This window comes from Cryptomeria japonica, chromosome 1 (assembly GCF_030272615.1).
Source record: "Cryptomeria japonica chromosome 1, Sugi_1.0, whole genome shotgun sequence".
In the NCBI taxonomy this organism is placed as follows: Eukaryota; Viridiplantae; Streptophyta; class Pinopsida; order Cupressales; family Cupressaceae; genus Cryptomeria; species Cryptomeria japonica.
In genome coordinates, this window is record NC_081405.1 from 200,335,671 (window position 1) to 200,353,654 (window position 17,984).

At 38.9% G+C, this 17,984-nt stretch overlaps 1 protein-coding gene across 2 annotated transcripts in view; it reads right to left on the minus strand.

Moving 5' to 3' along the window:
• Nucleotides 1-8,140: 8,140 nt before the first annotated feature.
• LOC131070137 (SH3 domain-containing protein 2) overlaps nt 8,141-17,984 on the minus strand; it is a 135,043-nt gene continuing 125,199 nt past the window's right edge. For both annotated transcript variants that reach the window (XM_058005675.2, XM_058005676.2), the window contains exon 11: nt 8,141-8,722. In XM_058005675.2, the coding sequence (XP_057861658.1) occupies nt 8,606-8,722 (117 nt within the window). In that variant the 3' untranslated portion in view covers nt 8,141-8,605. The remainder of the gene's footprint in view (nt 8,723-17,984) is intronic.

Here is a 17,984-nt window from a genome sequence, read left to right on the forward strand (position 1 = left end):
CCTTACCTTTCAGATTTCTCGAGTGTAAAACCTTCATTAATGAAACTGTGGGTCGCCTCACTATCAGTAAGAACTATTCTTCTCTATCCAAACAATGCTCATCAAACCTTAAATTGATAATATTTGGATGCTCCTAAAAGAGTTGCAAGTTTGTTGTTATTTGTGATTTCATCTTGGGCATTTTCAAGTGTATTGCCCTCTATGGTCAGTTGCATCTCAAGTTGTTCCAAATCTAAAACATCGTCACATATACTTCAATCTAATGAGTGTGTCCCTTTGCCAAGGAATCTATAATTAGGGTCCCATGGATTCTTTCAAGAAAAACATAGCCTCCTTCATCTAAGTTGATTTTTATTGTAGTCATTTACCTTCTTCATTGTAGGCATTTGAGGCATAATCCTCCTTCGTTGTGAGTATGATCCCCCTTTCTAAAAATTCCATTTATGTTATATGAGAGGGAGTATTTTCCTTATAGAGGACTCAAGTGTTGGGGCCCATTTGATTACTTTTTGCATAGAAATGGTTGCAAAGGCTACACCTACAACAATACCTTTAAGTAGTTCAAACAAACCTTCACTAAATATAAAAGTGGTCATTTTTTGAAAAATGCAACTAGTACTATAACTCATAAAATTAATTAGATTCCATGGAGTGTTACTTGATACCAACAAATTCTATTAAATACTTATCCTCTTCCTTTCACTCAAAGTAGTCCAAAATCCTTTGGTTGAAATCATCAAATATTTTCACAAGGCTATCCTTGTGCGACCAAACCAAATCCCCGCCAATCATAAGAAACACCTTCTAAATACAAGATAGAAATTTGAATGGCATATTCTTTGTCCATCTGACTAAGGATGAAATAAGTTGCAATTTCCACAACCAAGTCCTAATAGAAATTTTGTTGATGTCATTAAAAGTGGGAACATTAAACTTACATATATTTTGTTACAGCACTATCTTTCTATTGTTTGTATTTTCATCTAGGATTCTTCTCTTAGAATTTCTCATATCAATGATGTTTAGCTAGCTAACAAAAGATGTATTGTTTAAGACTTTTGATTCGCCTTCAATGTTTTAAAAAAACATGTCAATTCCCTCCATAGGCCAATTTTCAAGCACTTGTTCTTCCTCTATCTCTTTCTACAAAAACATTAGTTTTGATGGTTTACGCATGGAATCAAGCCCAAATATACATTACTTACAAATGTACTCACTTCTCTTTGAGATGTCTTAATATGCTCTATTCTCTTCAAACTTTTTATAGCATGTAACATCTACATCATTCGAACTATCACTCCATCCTAAATTTGATGCAATCTTATGATGTTCTACTAGAAGTATAATTATTTTTCTTTAACTATTAACTTGCACTTCTCTCTTCCTCTTTTTGTCATATATTTTATCTTCTTTATTGTTCTTTTTCTCTAATATTTGATATCTAATCTATCTTTCATTGACATAATATTGAGTTGTCAAATATGCTAGCAAAATCAAAGCTCTAATAACACTAAAAAGTCCCACAGCTAAAATATTCATATCAATTACTCAAATAAAAAATGATGCAATAATATCAACGAAAACATTCAAAAAAATGCTTAGATTTGAAATGTCAACATAAAATAAATAAGTTTGCACATATAAAATAGCTAGAACAAAGCATTTCATTAAAAAACTTATTTATTTGTTGTTACAATTATTTGCTAATAATCAAGACTACATTGATTACAAATATTTTTTGAAAATGACCAAAGTATTAAAATATCCAATTGCTACAATAATCCTCCCATTGAAGTGTTGATGCAACCTTCATATGAAACTAACCTCTAAAAAACAAAGGGTTTTGGTCCTCTAATCTCTAAATCCAAGGGTTTTTGTCTTTAGATCTAGAGTTTAACACAAGTAATCAAACTAGAGTTTGGATGTGTTGATGTGATAATAAAAGATTCCCCATATTAATGAAATTGTTCACCTTGTATACGAGTTGAACGCCCATTGTAGTCTCATACATGTTGAGAGTTGGTTCAAAAAAAATCATCATTTTACACTCAAATTTAGGCATATTAATTGTATCCCTAGTTTGGAGCAATTAAGATATCACCTTAGTAATCAACCATTAATTACTTAGGTCCCTTATTACTTCATTACACTAAGCTAAAGTTAGGAGTCATTTTTTTTTTATTAGATTGAACTAATTATAGATCAAGTTGTCTCAAGTCATATGATTAAGACAATTGGCATGCTCTAATTTAATCATCTCTTAGGTTTTAGACCTAAGGTTTTATCTTTATGCTTTTATTCGCATTCATTGTATTCAGTGTAATCTTATCCAATTCATTTATAGGTTAATCTCATAATCGGATTCGTTTTTTTAATCAATCTCTCTCAAGGTTGCATAGCACACAATCATGGCTTCTTCTCTTTTGATGTGATAGTTGTTTTGAAAGTAGGTGATTTCTAGGAGTTGTGGGGTTAGCTATCAACTCCAATATGATATCAAAGCACAAGATTTGTGACTTTCTCTCTATTTTCTGATAGATATAGCTTTGGGAGAAAAATCGGGTCATTGTAGAGGAAAATGGGCATCACTATTAGATTCAAAGTGGCCAAAAACCCTAGAAAGGTCAAAAAATTAGCACTACGAACCCTTGCATGAAAATCTTATAGTCCTTACTATCATTAGTACTCTTGTATGGCTTTAGATCAAGGTTTTACATTTTTTGGTTTTTACATTAAAATATTTTACTAAAAATTTACCCAAAAAAATATCAAATTGCTTTTGAAAAATATAAAATGGAGAAAAAAGTCAAAATACAGAAGCATTAAATTTTCAAGGTACAAATGTACCCTCTAGCAGCTTTTAAGCAAGTCAACCCTCCATTAGTGCTTAGACCTATCTTGTGGTACGATGGTCGTTCCATCATTTTCATTAGCTTTTATGCAGTGCTTCCAAGGCAAGAAATGATGATCTTCTCGTGAAGGAAATGGAATCTTGACTAGCAACTAAATCTCTCAAGATTCCCTAGAATATTTTGCTCCATCGCCAGCCAACAAAATCTAAAGGGGTATATTTTGAGAATCCAACTTCTTCAAGGGACCTACCTTTTTTTTTACCAAGGGAATATTTCATAAAATATTCCAATGATGTTATCATGACATCATGCTAAAGTTAGTCATACGACCCCCTCTTTGCCCCCCTCCTAGCCTTAACTTGCATAAGGGATCTATTTATTTCTTTTGGTCATAACATGGGCATATGGAGTTGAAATCGGGCAAATGAGATATCCTCAAAAAGTTGGTTATGAGCGGTTTCCAATGGTTCAAGTTTTATCATCACTGTCAGTTCCTGTGATTCTCAATCAATGTCAAATCTTTATTTTTTGCTTCCAAAGGCACAACTTTTTGCCAGTATATCCTATTTTCTTAATTCTTATGGTGTTGGAAAGATGATTCCAAGCACTTCAAATCAATTCATCCAAGAATCTACCCAATTACTTGGACGTTTTGGTACTTAGAAAGGATATGTTTGTATAAAATGACTTTATTAGATCTTCTTTACATGCAATGACATTATTAGTCTCTAATTTATTCATTTGAGGAGTTATTGTGGGTTTTTCTATTCATCTTAATGTTGTCATCCTAGGAGAGGAGAAATATGAGTCTTGACGAAATAGCATCCTGCCAAATCTCAGGTGGCTAGATCTTTTGCCTTATTTATATGGACTCATACCTAAACCAACCATACTAGGGGGTAAATCAACTTGGTGTATTATCATTGACCATGTTGAAGGAGTGATTAGTTGTAGTGTTGATCCTAACACTGTGGTATATCGGACATTGATTATCCCTACACACTTTGAACTAAACTTTGGGAGATCCATGGAGACCCTCATATCTCTCCATTCCTAGAGGATCTTGTAGCAGATCGACTCATCCCCCCTTGCATATGCAAATTGCATACCCTATGATGATGCTACTTTAGAGGAGCTTGAGTATATCATAGGTTTTGCATGTCTCCTAGATCCTCCTCCTCAAATTGAGACTGCATCTTCATCTTCTATTATTCCCTATCAACTTGGCATCACCTTGGTCATGACCCCCATTGATTCAATTCAACAAGATATCCATCATCTTCCAAACATGCCTACTTAGGATTTGTATCTTGCAAACATATCATCCTTGTTTGTGAAGTCTCTAATTGCAAATTTGGAGGACATTCATTTCCTCTTTCAAGACAGACATCAATGTTGTTACCCCATCATCATTGTCCATGGATCTTGTCCTACATTAGTCTTCACAAGTTTCAAGATTGACAATTTCTCTTTGGAACATGAGGACATTTGAGCAATTTTTAGAGGCACACATCACTTAGATTTCAATTCTTGATTCTTCCAATTTATGGGAATGTCTTCTTATATCACCAATGAATTTGTTCTTCTTACGAGGAGAAATGTTGTTTGTATGCAGTGGATCTTGATTTATCTTCAGGCATTCATCATTGGCACAATAGGTACTTCTTTATGGGGATATTCATATCTTCATTTGCTCCCTCCTATTAGGGGATATCTATTGTACTTGTGTCATAGGAGCAGTAATTGGGGGGTCACTTTGAGTCCTCCTATTCTTCTTTCACTAGTGCAGTTATTTTGTTCTCTCTTTTGGAGAGGAGTTTTTTCCCATGCGTTTTTCTCTTTTTTTCTAGTTATGAGAGATTCTATTTGTTTCTACATGGGTAACTCATCAAGCCTTTTAGCTAGAACCCATCCATGGGTACCTCTTTTGGATAGGATTCTTTTCCCATGTATTTTTCTCCCTAAGATGAACTTCAGAAGGGGTATTGGAGTAATTAGAATATCACCTTAGTCATTAATTAAACAATGATTAATTACTTAGATCCCATATTACTTCAGTACACTTAAAATAAAGTCAAAGAGAATAGATTGAGCTAATTATAGGTCAAGTTGTCTCAAGACACTTGTGATGCTCTAATTTAATCCTCTCATCAATTTTAGGTCTAGGATTTCATTTTTATGTTTTTATAGGCAATCATTGTATTGATTGTAATCTCTCTCAAGGTTGCATAGCACACAATCATGGTCTTCGAATGTGATAAACATGTTAGTTACAAGTGATTTCTAGGAACTATAGGGTTAGCTATCAACTCCAACACCTAGTTCACCTTGATTACCCGTAAATTATTTTATTCAAAATGCATGCTAGAAGGTCAAGATTAGAGGAAATGCATACAAGTAGAATGAGCATATAACACTCTGAAGACCAAATATCAAAGGTTAACATGCCAAGATGCAATAATAGGGGTCCAAGGATTTGCATATCAACAAGAATAATGTAGCACAAATTTGGGGATTTGGGAACGGACATACTCTAATTATCATCAAAATCCCCAAAAGCCCAAGGGATGTGTGAACCAAGAAATGGTGCTCAAGGAATTATGGTGCCAAGTAAATAGGGAGACAAAAGTGTTAAGGCCCACCAAAGAAAAAGTAAGGAAATGGAACTCAGGAAAGGGATGTTAGAGAGAGAAAGTTCAAAATCTTGCCCAAGGCTAAAAAGTGGCTTAGATTCCCTCATAATTAGGATTAAGAGCATAGCATTGCCCTTAAATTCAATAGCCCTTACAAAGTTCTTCAACGAAATGGTTTAGTAGCTTCAATATTCATCATGTCTTCCATGCCTTTTGTTTGAAACGCTTGGCCAACATGTCACTACTCAAATCATTCTTCTCAAGCTTGATGCCAAATGATCTATTATTCTATTAGTAGAAGAAATCTTGGTTATGTGATCACACCAAAGCTTTTTATGAGATGTTAGGACCCCTTAGTCCTAACTCTTTCCTTATTGTAATAGAAGTGTTAGATGCATGTGCTTTGTAAGTCATCTCTTGAATTATTATGAATAATCCCATATGCTTGGGAAATAGTAGTTAGCTTGAATAAAACTAGTATAGATATATGAGGAATAATGCCAAGGAAAAGGGAAGCACATGCTACTTTTTTCAAAATCCTTATTTACCAAAGCTCTAGCCACCAAAAGATTGTTTGATTTGTTTCTACTTTTTAAATTTTAGGTAGTACTATAGGAAGCATCAAGAGTAATTAAGCATCCAAATTTTGCATTGAAATTGGCTTTGGATTATGTACCAATGACCCATTTAAATACATGTAAGCTCTCGAGCTTGGAACTGGCTACGCAGTATGAAGAAAGCCCCTACAACCCCTATGGAATAAACTCCCTATCCTCAACCATCTTTGACAACTCCTGTTGTGCTTGTCGTTGCATGGTTGCCATTGTCGTTGATCCTCTATTTTCTGTTGTGTTTTCTCCGAAAGGGCAAGAGGATTGTCGCTATAGGAGGCAAGAGGAGGTAGGCATGGGACCCCGCAGCCCCGTGGGACTGAGGGCCCCCCTCCCAATCACTTGCAGGGTTTTAACCCCGCAGGGGATTGAGAGGGGGGGCCTTAGCTCCGCAGGGCTACAAGGTCCCTGCCCTTTTTTTTTAAAATAAAACTTACCAATACAAAGGATTTAAATTTATAATTAAATTTAAATAAATAAATATAATATAATATAAAACTTACCTATACAAATAAAATAAATTTATAATTTAAATTTAAAGTAAATTAACAAATTTATAATGTAAATTTAAAGTAAATTAATAAATTTATAATTTGAATTTAAAGTAAATTTAAAAAAATTACCACCTTATATTTCTAATCAAAAGTTTAAATTCAAAAACATTGTCAATGATGTGATTAAGTTTTTAAATTCAAAAAGAGTTTAGATACTATGATGGTGGTCTTAACTTTGGAGATAAATGTTTATAAAGGTGTTGGCCTAATTAGTCGATTAAAGAATAATATAAATGCATGCAAAACATAGGATATATAAGTGATTATCTAACGTAGGACATCTATGTCCATGAAGATTTTATGTGACTATGGATACTATGATGGTGGTGTAAACCTTGGGATAAAAATTTATGGAGGTGGCAACCTGATTTGTCGATGTATGGTAATTTAAGCAAACTTAATCATACTTAATCATATTTTTGTACATTTATTAATTTACTTTAAATATAAATTATAAATTTATTTTATTTGTTTAGGTAAGTTTTATATTATATTTTATTTTATTTATTTAAATTTAATTATAAATATAAATCCCCTACATTGGTAAGTTTAATTTAAAAATAAATAAAGGTCAGGACCCCGCAGCCCCATGGGGCTGAGGGCCCCCTTCCCAATCCCCCGCGGGGTTTAGTAACCCCACCCTGCAAGGGATTGGGAGGGGGGCCCTCAGCCCCACGGGGCTGCGGGGTCCCATGCCTGCCTCCTCCTCCCTCCTATGGCAGCAATCCTCCTACCCTTTCGGAGAAAACATGGCAGAAAACAGAGGACTGGCGGCAACGGCAAGCACAGCAAGTCCATCGTTTCCCCAGGTCTCCGTACAACAAGAGTTGTCAAAGATGGCAGAGGATAGGGAGGTCTATTCAATAGGGGAAGTAGGGGCATTCTTCATGCTGCGTAGCCAGTTCCCTCGAGCTTCAAGTCTTTGGAGGGCCAGAAGATTGTATATTTCTTAAATACGTGCAAGAAAAATGCATGTTGACAAGCCAAAGATCTAGATAAAAAAGCATAATCGCAAACGCTTTGACTTCCCAACCAAAGGTTGGTACCCAAATGTGACAGGAATAAGGATCACAAAAAATCAAAGAGCATATGGAGACGCATATAATGCTCAACATAAATGGAAAATAGAGTTCAATTAAATGCAATAAAATATGACTCAAATAAGTATTTTTGTAACATCAATCTTAAGCTCTTAACATGGGTGGAAAGCACTAAGATGAAAAGTTTTGTCATGCTTTATCAAAGGTGTTTTGGATATATGGGTCTCCAAGTGACTTGCTCAATGTCTAGAAGCAGGCTCACTCAATAAACTGAGTCAATTAAATTTTGTAAACATATGTTTCTCAAATGTTACAAATTTGACAGCAAAAACCTGGATTAATCCCCATTCTGAGGATTGATTTTGTCTTGATCACTGGAAGATGGTGTGGCCCCTCCCTTTTAACTATTAAATGCTGATAAAGCATTATCAATGCCATTTATGTTAGAAATAAAGTGGAATTGTCTCCTCCTCATTCTAGCATAGCGAGTGCAACTTTGAGATTACATAGAAGTAGCATTCATGGAAAAAGAACGCTGTGCCAAAATTGACGACTCAATTTGTTTATTGACAATGATACAATGTTTTAGTTAGACAAATTACAAAACTATATTTAGAGATCAGTCACTCTAAATACTGAATTTCAACTAGAGGAGAACTAACGTAAGATCATATGGCAAAACATAAGTGCCAATTTCAAGTAACCTACACATTGATTTATCTTCCAGAACTACAAGCAGTAGATGCCTTAACATATACTGTCCTCATGAAAAATTCATGACTAGTAATAATCTGCTGTCGAAAAAGAGAACCTCACCACAACATTCTAAAGGTATACTCAAAGGCTCTTGTAAATAATGAATTTAATCGATGGCCTAAAACACTGGTGTAACAACCAACACACAATCAGAAGAAATCAGAATACTTCAGCCATTTTGCTGGCTAGAACACGCTCTCGTTTCTCAACATAATTTGATGGAAACCAGCCTGCTTTGCCCTTGCATTCCCCCTCGGCCCAGCCTGTAGGAGAGACCTAACCAACATTGAAACAAGATAAAATAAATATCAGTACAAATAAGCAACAGAGTGTTTCTATGGCCTGTAAAAAAAAGCCGAAAAAAAAAATGCCATCAAAATTGATTGTCCTTTGAACTGTTTGATCTCCTGCCATTACAACTTCTGATGTACAATAAATTTAAATTAAAGATGTTATCTTTACCACAAGGATATTTATATAATATAATAATTACTTAGGAATCAATATCCATCTAAAGTGCCAATTGTCAAAATTATATAGAAGATAAATCAGTGGCTGGTTATAACTCCTTTTGTCAAGCTGGAGCCTTTGTAGCATTCTTCTCTTCAGAAGGGTTAACTTCTGCTTGGTAATGACTTTTTCAGAACTGATGTGAAGTTAAAACTAATCTCAATAATTCCTCTACATCTGGGTTCTCATAAAGAACTTCTATCGCACCTCTATAGGAGGCCTAGGTAAAGCTGGAGTAAGTGGTATCATAAGAGATGACCAAGGAACTTCCACTAGAACTTTCTCCATTAACTTGCCCTAAGGAGTAAATAATACGGAGAAAGTTGTAGAAGTGGAGACTAAATTATCTGAATCTCTTGATAGCACCAACCTAAAATCCAAAAGAGATTCTCAAATAATTATCAGAGCCATGCGAAAGGGCTTTGATCAAAATTGAAAAATTGATCAAATCTCAAATAAAGGATGACAATATCTAATACATTTAAGAGTAATTTCTGTCAATATTGCTACATAGAGGTTAATAAGTGGCAGACATGTTAGCTAACTATGGGCAAACTGTCTTACACTTTTAACTAGCTCCTTACCCCTTGCATGGGGCAACTTAGAACTATGCATAATGCCTTGGAAATATAATTCAATTTAAATCATACAACCTTGTCATTGAGTTCCACTCATAGAACTTGATGAAAATCTGTAGACATCAGCCTCTACATGCCAAGATCACTATAAGGGCTGATGATAACATCCCCTTAGCCTCTGACCACTTCCATCCTACACTAGTTTCTACTCTTTGTTCTGTCTGGTTTCCTAGTGTTACTGGGGTTTTAGATTAACAGGACTGAAATTTTAGGGGAATGCCTCAACTTCAAAAATCCCACTCATATTTCCATATTGAACCCTAGACATGGCATCCAAGGATGAGGTGCTAACATCTTAAATTCACATAGAAAGTGCCCTTGTGCTATAGAAACCCATATACACTACATTTGATGCAGAGGTATCCTACCAAGGAAGAGGTTGATTATTGGAAAGCACAGATAGCTAAATGTATCAAGTGGGTTGTACAACCATAATCAGAGCAGAGGATTGCAGAAGAGAATCACAAGGCAGGCAAGTAAATGGAATCAGCAAGGCTCAAGCAAAGGAGTGGTGAGATTCAGCATAAAATGTGTCAAGGAGGCACAAGCACCATCCCTGTGTGCCCCTTGAGGGCATCTCTTATTGAGAGACCTAGAACTCAGGGATGTTGTTTTGGTTGCTAAGCCTGAGGGAATGTCTCATGAACTGGCACGACTACCTGAAGAGGATCAAATAACTTACTTCTAAACATTATATTGTTGCTCTAGTGTTTGTTTTTTGCTTAGTTTCTAGCTATTAGAGGAGAAACAAGTTGAAAGGTAAAAGATCTATCTTGTTTAGTTATATTTTTTGTTTTTTCCTGCCTCTTTGTAGGTACTACCCATTTGTTAGAACTCTTGTTAGATTGGTTGTGTTTGATGACCGTCTTCAAATCACTTGTCTTAATGAAGATGGTGATTTCAACTTCATTTGGTATTCTTTTCTTGTTTGAGGGACCCAGTATAAAACTCATTTATTTGGCAAATAAACTGTACTTTTAAATCACAAAAACAAAAAATTCCAGGAGTAACCCCTTGCATCAACACAAAAATTTCCAGGAGTAACCCCTTGCATCAGGGAGATCAGGATTGATGCTCAAAAAAATTATGCAACTCTGCTCAAGGGAGGCCAAAGCTGATATCAATTTGCTTATGGCAACTGGTATGGCATACAAACCAAGGTAACATTTTACTTGGAGAAGTTATTGCCCGGGATGTCTTGTTTATTATGAGCATTTATATGAGAAAAACTAGTTTATACTTTCCTTATACAGGCTAGGCTAACTCTTCTTCCCTTTACCACGAAATCATTTTAGCTCCCCTAATGATTAAGTTAAGTTGTTGTAAAACAATTTCCTAATTACAAGTAATATTAACAAGAAAAGTGAAAAGATATATCGGCTTCGTATGGTAAGGCATTCTCAAACAATCATTATTGATTACAAATTACCTCACAAAAATTTATGTGTTAACTTAAATTCGCATAAAGAAGTGGATTCTGCTCTACCACTATAGAAGATGGCTGAAGATTTCTCAAACCTAAAGTTGATGTTTTTAATTAAGGTTCAAACAGGTTTTGAAGGGACCTGAAACCCTTGTTACATTAAGCTGCCAAAGAGATAAAAACCAGTAAACCGGCAGCAAAACATCAAACAAAAAACACAACAGCAAAAAACCTAAACAGCCTAGTTCAAATTTTTAAGAGCCTCGGCGGCTTCAGCTTCCAATTGAAACATACTGATGGCAATCTTCTTCGAGTACAGGATGTCTTGTGAGGGTTGTTCCGCAAATCTCTTCAGATTGGCTCTAGTACGCTTGCATGGTCCTTTATCCTCCTCCTGCCCCTTCATCTTATCCAAGGCTTCAACATCCACCACAGTCCCTTTCTGCTGAGATTTTTCCAGTTTCTCTACCAGGGTATTGAAACTATCAGCAAAATTGTTGACCACTCTGAAACCTAAAGTTGATGTTGAATGTGCCAGAAACTACATAAATAAAAATGCTACACTTCTAATTTAAATGATTGATTCCGATGGCAAATATTTTCACTAGCGAGAACAACAATACATTTGTAAAGTTAATTGAATTTGAGAACCTAATTATAACAAGTTACCGAGTACATTTGGGTGTGGGTTTGCCAAGGGGTACGCTTAGATATGCCCAGGGTATGTACCCGAGCATCTAGATGCGCCCAAGGTACATATCTGGCATATCCAAAGGCACTGTTGTCATTTTATGACACCCTTGGTCCATCAGTAAGAACCGATCAGAGATACAGTCCATGGACCAACACTGCCCTAGTTGATCAAGGAGAATGCAGAAGGATCATGAAGTCCGAAGTGTTGCCTTGTCCGGAGGAGGTTCCTCCCTTGGCCTTTTTTTCCTTCCCCAGAAAGCAGAAGGATCATGAAGTGTGAAGTGTTGCCTTGTCCGGAGGAGGTTCCTCCCTTGGCCTTTTTTTCCTTCCCCGGAACCCCGAGGTTCCGAGGTTCTTTCCCTTTGCCTTCTCCTGACTTCCTTCTCCGAAACTCCGGAACCCCGAAGTTCCAAAGTTCCCTCTTGTTTTTCTTCTCCGAAACTCTGGAATCTCGAGGTTCCAAAGTTCCCTCTTGTTTTTCTTCTCCGGAATCCCGAGGTTCCGAAATTCCCTCTTTGTTTTCTTCCCCGGAACTCCGAAACCCCGAGGTTCCGAAGTTCCTTGCCTTTGCTGCCTCTCCCTTCTTTTCAAGGAACTCCGGAAACCCGAGTTTTCGAAGTTCCTCTCTTTCTTTTCCCTTCTCTTCCGTTCCCCAAAACCCCGAGGTTCCTTTCCCTTCTCCTTCCTAGGGACTCCGAAACACCGAGGTTTCGAAGTTTCTTTGCTCAGTTCTGCCTTTTCCTTGCCTCCTCCTAAGTTCCCCAGAACTCCGGAACCCCCAGGTTCTGAAGTTCCTTTCCCTTGCCTCCGGATTTCCAAGGTTCCCTCCTAGCCTTTCTTCATTTCTTCCTCCGAAACTCCGGAACCCTGAGGTTTCGGAGTTCTCTTCCTTCGCTTCCCTTCTCCTTCTCGGAACCCCGAGGTTCCAAAGCTCCTTCCTTGGCCCTTTTTTTTTAAGTTCTCCGGAACTCCGGAACCCCGAGGTTCCGAAATTCCCTGCTGCTCTCTTTTCTCCTTCACGGAACCCCGTCTTCCCCACTTCGGGAACCCAAGTTTCCGAAGTCCCCGGACTTCTTTCCGACTGGCGACACTTCTAGATGGTGTGATCAACACTCAAACCTTTAAATGCTCCGACAGCTTTTGTGACTTATGCACCTTCTTTTGTGGAGCCACAGGGGTGCATTTAATGTTTTTGGCATGATTTCCATTAGGGGAGGTACGGGGCCATGCTTGTTGTGGTGCCTTATGTCATGTCAATCCACCTTCTCAAGGTTGCCTTTTGTGGGTATGGCTTGGTTGCTTTCATGTACAAAAGTCAAGTGCATGCACTTCCCTGCACTCCCAAACTGACATACAGGGGTCATGATCACTCTTGTAACCATTTTTCTATATAAAGGTTGTTAAGCCTCATTGTAAAGGGTTCTCTCCCTGCTGCCTTGAACTTTCCTATGCTCTTCTCTTGAAGACTTGTAATTATTTTTGCATTTCTACAACTGTAAATTTGGCCTTTGGCGTTTGAATGAATTGAAATTTCATTCTTGCCTTCCTTCAACTTATGCATGTTGTGTATGTTTCCTTACCTTCATCATAGGTCCATGTTTTGTGGCTCTTCTCTCCATATATGTTGTGTTAACTTGTTTTTCTGAGTGTGACTTGTGGGAATCCTTCTCCCCTCTTGACACTTAGCGAATTCTAACCTCCATACATACATTTGGGTCACTCATGCAACTGAAGTTTGTGCATCTCTTGGGTATTTCAGTTGATTCCTTGTGCCATTTCGAGTGGGGAGAGGAACAATCTCTTATCTTGGTGCATCACCTCCTTTTGTTTTAAGCATTTCTCTCTTCCCTTTACCTTTGTAATTTGTTAAGATAGGCCTAGGAGTTAGTTTTGAAGTGTTAACTTGGTTTAACACCTACACCTGGGCTGAGAAGGAAATCAGCCTTCTCCGAAGATTCAACCCCCTTCCGCAAGGTCCCACACTTCAGGGTTGTTTCCATGTTTCACAAGGTTGCTGAATTGATAGCTCAGCGAAGGTGCGAGCTTTTGTGATAATAGTTTTTGGCACACCCGGTGGGACTTAGTTCCACATACATGCTAAGGATTCAGAGCTAATTCTTAGTGTTTCAGCCTTTAGAGGCAATCACCTTTCAAGCACTTGGCGACTCTGCTCAAGGTCCAGTTCTTGTTCACGCGAAGTTCATAACTCTGGGACCTCGAAACCTTCAGGTTCCCAAGTCATCGCAGCTCTCACAAGTCTGGAACCTCGAAACACCAAGTTTCCAAAGTGCGCAACTCCGGAGGTCCGGAACCCCCAAGTTCTGAGGTGCTCAAGTCCAGAACCCCGAAACTCCGAGGTTCTGAGGTCTCTACTCAACAAGTCCACTGCTTGCTCACGACTTGTTGCAGCTCCGGAATTCATGCCCAGAATTCATACAAGGCCGTCTTCTAGAGGTAGTTTCCAGTTCGAAGAACTCTCATCGTCAGGCTCTAGAAGGCAGAGAGGTAGACCTTCATTATCACAAGTTAGGGAAGTCAGGGTTGTAAGCACTCCATTCCCTGGGTCTCATTCTACCCCTCCATTTTCAAGACTGTTACTATCAAGGGCTCCCACCACTCATATTAATAGACCATTGTTTCACATGGCAAGAAATCAAGTTTTTGTTACCTTCAATGGGGGGAGTCCCCTTATTTTGACTCAATGGAATGATATACCAGTGGCTGCGTTGAAGAGTATACCATACTTCACTGGTGAAACAACTACTACCCCCATTGAGCACATTCAAGACATTGCAAACATCTGTTCCGTCTATAATATCACTCAGGATGATGTTGTTGTCAAAGTCTTAGCCACATCTTTGAAAGGCAAAGCTTTGGAGTTGTATAGAGGGTTGTCGTATAGCTCCATTCACAATTGGGATGAATTGGGGGAGAGGTTGTGCAACCATTTCGAAGACAAAAGTGATCACCTATCACTTGTGGAGCAATTGACTACGATCAAGAGGGCACCTCACAAGTTCATGGGAAATTTCAATTTCAGATTCCATAAGACATGGAATAGAATTCCTGCTCTAGTGAAGCCGTCTCCAAATCATGCCTTCTTGTATTATCTTAGAGCTCTCAACAGCGCAATAGCTGTCATGGTACAATCAATTGGTGGAGCCTCTCTACCGAGTACATATGACATAGCCATAAGAGCAGAAAATTGTTTAATTCGGGCTAGGAAGATAGCTCGAAGGCCTCCAATGCCTCTCTTCCCAGAAGCTCCTACCCAACAACCCACCTTGGCTCCTATCCCCATGGCACCCGCAGGACAATCATCCACACCCTCTACATCCTCCAATGAGCTCCATGAGGTCAAGGCTCTATTGCAAAACTTTAGCAATGAGTTGGTGACACTAAAGAGGCAGCAAGCCCAACATAGCAGACCTTATCAAGCATAAAATCAGAACTATCAGCAGAATAGGCCACCCTTTCAAGGGCAAAACCAATGGAGCAACGCCAAGCCTTTGAATAGTGTGAACCCCACAGTTGCAAGCAACTCAAAGGCGATAGTTCCAATGCAAAATAACCTCGCCCAAGAGCAGGATTGGTGTCAACCATGCAATCAGCCACACAACCAAGGTGCATGCCAAAATGGAGGGTTTGTCCAAACCTTAGTGGTGCAGGATGAGCCGAGCACTTTTGGCCAGCAATATGACCCAAACCAACCTAGTGTTGGCACTCAGGCTTGCTTGCAAGGGGATTCTACCTTTGTCAATTGGCAGGAGGCAGAATTATGTGGTTTGAACCAAACAAATGGTGAGTCTATGCTGCAGTATACGAGGTCAAAGAAGAGAGCCATGGAGGCTACCTCACCTTCGACATCAATCAAAGCTCCAACTCCCAATGCAGCCGCCCATGATACAAGTCAGAGTACCATACAAGTGAAGAAGAGGCATGAGGAGGCCCAAGTTGTCCAAAGAGCAAAGGTAGATCTTGTAGCCTCAAAGGGGCCTCTAAAGTCAACAGGTGTTCCTTTCAACATAGTTGATCAGATGAAGAAGGCCAACCTCAATGTTAATATGTGGGAGGCCCTTTCGATCCCATGTCAAAGGGATTTGCTTAAAGAGGCACTGAAGGACATCAATCAGTCAAGTGATGAGGCAGCAGTCAGCAGAAAGGCAGTCTCCACTAGTTTGGTGCAACCCAAGGAGGAGGATGATTCAAGCAAGATCAGCAAGCCTCCCCCCTTCTATCTCTCCTTAATCATAGGAGATAACTTGGTTGACAACTACATGATAGATTCAGGCGCTAGTAGCTCAGTAATGCATAAGAAGGTAGCTGCTCTTCTTGGCATAGAATACAAACCTGTGACCAAAGGGGTGGTCCAATTAGATAGCACTTCTATTAAGACAATAGGGGTTGTCAAAAATTTGAAGTTAACCTTGCATGCATGCCCTGGTTGCACTGTCTTGCAAGGCGTATCAATCATTGACCTCCCTGCCTTCTTTTCCATCTGCATGTCTAGAGACTTCACCGCCAAGATAAGTGGGTACCTATCTTCTGATTGGTCCCACATGCTATTTCAAACAAGATATGGTACCAAGATCACCATAAGGGCAGAGCCCATTGCCCAAAACCACATTGAGCCCTACACCCCCAGCCCTATAAACATGAATTGCATCTTGCATGAAGAAGGGGAAGAGTGTACTATCCGTGAGCCTGCCACTCTTTTGCAAGAGGTTCTTGATTGCTTGTTGGACGAATGGGCCAATGCTTTTCGGTTTGATCCATTAGCTGAGACTGAAGAGACTGGGCTTGGCACCTATTGTATCCATGAAGAGGATACTCCTATCTCTAACCTCATCAAGACACAAGCAGACCCAAAGGGGTTATGGAGCATGTTTTTTGATGGTTCAAGAAACAAGATCAATGCAGGTGTCGGTGTGATGCTTGTTTCTCCTAAGCAGGAAAAAAATTTCTTCTCTTTTAGGTTTCAATTTGGTTGCACCAACAATGTCCCTAAGTATGAAGCCATGATCCAAGGTCTCCAACTTGCACAAAGCAAAAAGATCAGATCTTTGCAAGTATTTGGAGATAGTGAGTTGGTTGTTAACCACATCCGAGCCCAAAGTGTAGTAAAAAACAACCTACTCAAATCATACAAACACGGGATTTGGGGTTTGATTGAAGGATTTGAGGGCTTCAATATCCAGAACATTCCTAGAGGTCAGAACAAGCATGTTGATAGGCTTGCAGTGGTCGGTGCTCAATTCGACATGCATGTTGTAAGTGAGAAGGAGCAACACATCAGGCTTGTTGTGAGGCCTGCTATCCCAGACAATCAAGTAAATTGCCAAGTGTTCGGAAGCGATCAGCAGATCGTCAACTTCTTGCAAAATGAAGCAAAATTTTTTGCTAAAAATCAATCTAAGCTGCAAGACCAGTATTGAGATCAAATCATGCAACTCAACTCCAACAAGTTGCCTAAAGGTCTAGTTACCTTGGAAGGCATTTTCAACTCGGATGATCAATTGAAGAAAAAGGTGGACTTGGCTGCAAAGAGGGGTGATTACAAGCCAGTTGTTGTTGCTGAGGGTAGGTCCTTAAACTTGGGCAAGGTGTGTTCCTCAACCGAGCAAGAGGCCTTTGTTGAGCTTTGCCAAAAATAAGATGACATAGTTGCATGGACCTATGAGGACTTGAAGAGTTTTGACCCTAGCTTAGCCCAGCATACTATAGAGCTAAACCCGGATGCAAAGCTAGTTAGACAAAAGAAAAGGCCAATAAACCCCAAGATTGAGCCACTAATGAGGAAGGCATTGACCAAGCTCATAGAAGCTAATATTATCTTCCCTATCAAGCACTCCTCCTGGGTGGCCAACCTTGTCCCTGTAAGAAAGAGGAATGGGGAAATCAGACTATGTGTAGACTTTAGGGACCTCAATAGAGCCTCCCTCAAGGATCATTGCCCCCTTCCCTCTATGGAGCAGATTCTCCGAAAGGTCAATGGTTCTAAAAGATTTTCATTCTTGGATGGGTATTCAGGCTACAACCAGATCTTGGTCGAAGAATCAGACCAATACAAGACTGCATTTACTACTAAGTGGGGTACCTATGCTTATTGTAAAATGCCCTTTAGGCTAACCAATGCAAGTGCCACGTTCCAAAGAGCAATGGACATGGCTTTCAACATCAGTGAGAAGAGGGTTTGTCTCATCTTAATGGAAGGCAGATACCCCCAAGGTTTGGACAGGACCAAAAGAAGGCATTTCAGGTTGCAGTCCATTCC